General features: G+C 45.5%; 1 protein-coding gene across 1 annotated transcript; it reads left to right on the forward strand.

The window, feature by feature from the left end:
• Nucleotides 1-420: 420 nt before the first annotated feature.
• On the forward strand, nt 421-1,566 carry LOC114430560 (protein ALP1-like). The gene is made up of 3 exons (XM_028398635.1): nt 421-825; nt 904-1,245; nt 1,363-1,566. Exons 1-3 carry the CDS (start codon nt 421-423, stop codon nt 1,564-1,566), a joined length of 951 nt encoding a protein of 316 aa, XP_028254436.1.
• The last annotated feature ends 568 nt before the right edge of the window (nt 1,567-2,134 follow it).

The following is a 2,134-nucleotide window of genomic DNA, read 5'->3' on the forward strand; positions in this document are numbered from 1 at the left end:
CATGCTTACAGATGACTCGTGTATTTCAGGCTGGGAGAGCGCAGTGGAGAGGTAACTTAACCCGCTGCTGTAATAACCCATACTATTGATAATCATTAATACCAGTTACTGAGCAAACGCTAGCCATATAAACAGTAGATTGACAAATATGATTAAATGTAACTTATAACTTCTTTATTTGTAAGACTTGAATACTTTAAACTGATTAGTTAAATGTGTAAGATCCCTGTAAATAACACTGACTTAAATCACTGCTTTAATGTTGTCATTAAACATCAGAAGCCAAAGTGTAATAGATCAAGAAATAAAGCATTATTGGTGTGAACTGTTAACACTTACTAGAACTGTATCAGCTATAATTCTATTGCTATAGTTTAATCCTCATGTTCTTACCCTCATGTCTCCATCCAGACAAGACCGATGTACTGCCGTATAAATGTACAGGTTCCTGTTCTACAAACCTTTTTCAATGATCATGACACCACCCAAGACTTCCGGCTGAGCAGAGAGTCCCTGGCGGTGCTGCTGGAGCTTCTACACCAGGAAAGAAGACACGGATGGGGTGCCACAATAGAGACCTTGGTTTTCCTCTTCTGGCTGGCGAGTGGGACATCCTACAGAGTGGTGGCAAGGGTGTTCGGGATGCCTCGCTCTACTGTTCACCGCATCGTCCATCGGGTTACTGAGGAGGTGGTGGCTATTCGCCACAAGGTCATCTACCTCCCCAAGACCACAGAAGACCTGGCGGCAGTAACCCAGGGGTTTGCAGGGCTGGCGAGACACAGAGCTTTCCGCAAAGCTGCTGGAGCAATCGACGGCTGCCATGTGAGGATCAAGCCTCCAAGCGGCCCTGATGGTCACTGCTACCGCAACAGGAAACTGTTTTCCTCCATTTTATTGCAGGCAGTGTGTGACCATCAGGGCCGCTTCATTGACACGTACGTGGGCTGGCCGGGGTCGGTGCACGACTCCAGAGTACTCCGGCACAGCCCACTGTACAGGCGTGGCATCTACCCTCCTCCAGGGCACTTCATCTTGGCAGACGGCGGGTACCCATGTCTCCAGCATCCACTCCCCCTCATCACTCCCTACAAGCAGCCGGTACAAGGTGTGGCAGCCCAGCGCTTTAACAGCCGTCATTCCAGGGCACGCTCCATCATAGAGCGTGCCTTTGGAATGATGAAGACGAGGTGGCGAGCCATCTTCCTCCAAGCGCTGGAGGTGCACCACACCTTTGTGCCTCAGGTATGTCACTACACAAGAGAATTATTGCCTATTGTTTAATGGTGAATACCTTTTAAGTAATTATATAAAATTGAATTACAATTAAGAATTAAATCGTTTTCTTCTTCTTTTCCACAGGTCATCACAGCATGTGCCTGCCTGCACAACATCTGCCTGGGTGCCGGTGACATCATGGCCCCAGAGGATGGAGTGCAGGAGGACATGCCGGAGGATGAGGGGGAGAACGGGCTGGAGGTAGCCAGTGGGGCTCCCTGGCGGGATCAGCTGTCTGCTGAGGTGTCTGCCCTGGAGGATGGTATACTTGACCATGATTACCTTTAGAGGGCAAGTATAGTCATTTTATAGCTATATTTCAATTTCAAGCTGCTTTGGAAACAGTTCTGTTTAAGTAATTATTACTTGGCTCTTTTTAAACACCTTTAGTAACATGGCAGCCGTCAGCCCTGCAAACCCTGATGGACGATGTTGTGGACAGTGGAGACAGGCATCCCCCTCCCCCGAGATGATGTCCCACTCACAGCCAGAGGACTCCAAGGTATTTAACGTGGCATCCCATCCTGTCCAGCAGCACCACCAGGGACTCCTGCTCAGTCAAAAATGTATATATGTTCTTTGTATATAGTCATTTCTGCTGATCATTTGTAAATAGTTGTACATTTCAAGAATGCCCACTTGTAAATAGAAATGACTTATTAAATACTTGTACATAAAAATGAAATCATTTACTGTTGTAACAAGGAACACAATGACAATAAAAATTCAATATACAATTTAACAAGTATTATTTATTTAAATAACAAACAACAATTTAAATAACAAACAACATAGAACTGTAAACCTTCAAAAAAGAAAAATAAATCACCTCCTGTCCACCATCCTCTCCAATAAA

Source organism: Parambassis ranga, unplaced genomic scaffold (genome assembly GCF_900634625.1).
Source record: "Parambassis ranga unplaced genomic scaffold, fParRan2.1 scaffold_24_arrow_ctg1, whole genome shotgun sequence".
NCBI classification, from domain to species: Eukaryota; Metazoa; Chordata; class Actinopteri; family Ambassidae; genus Parambassis; species Parambassis ranga.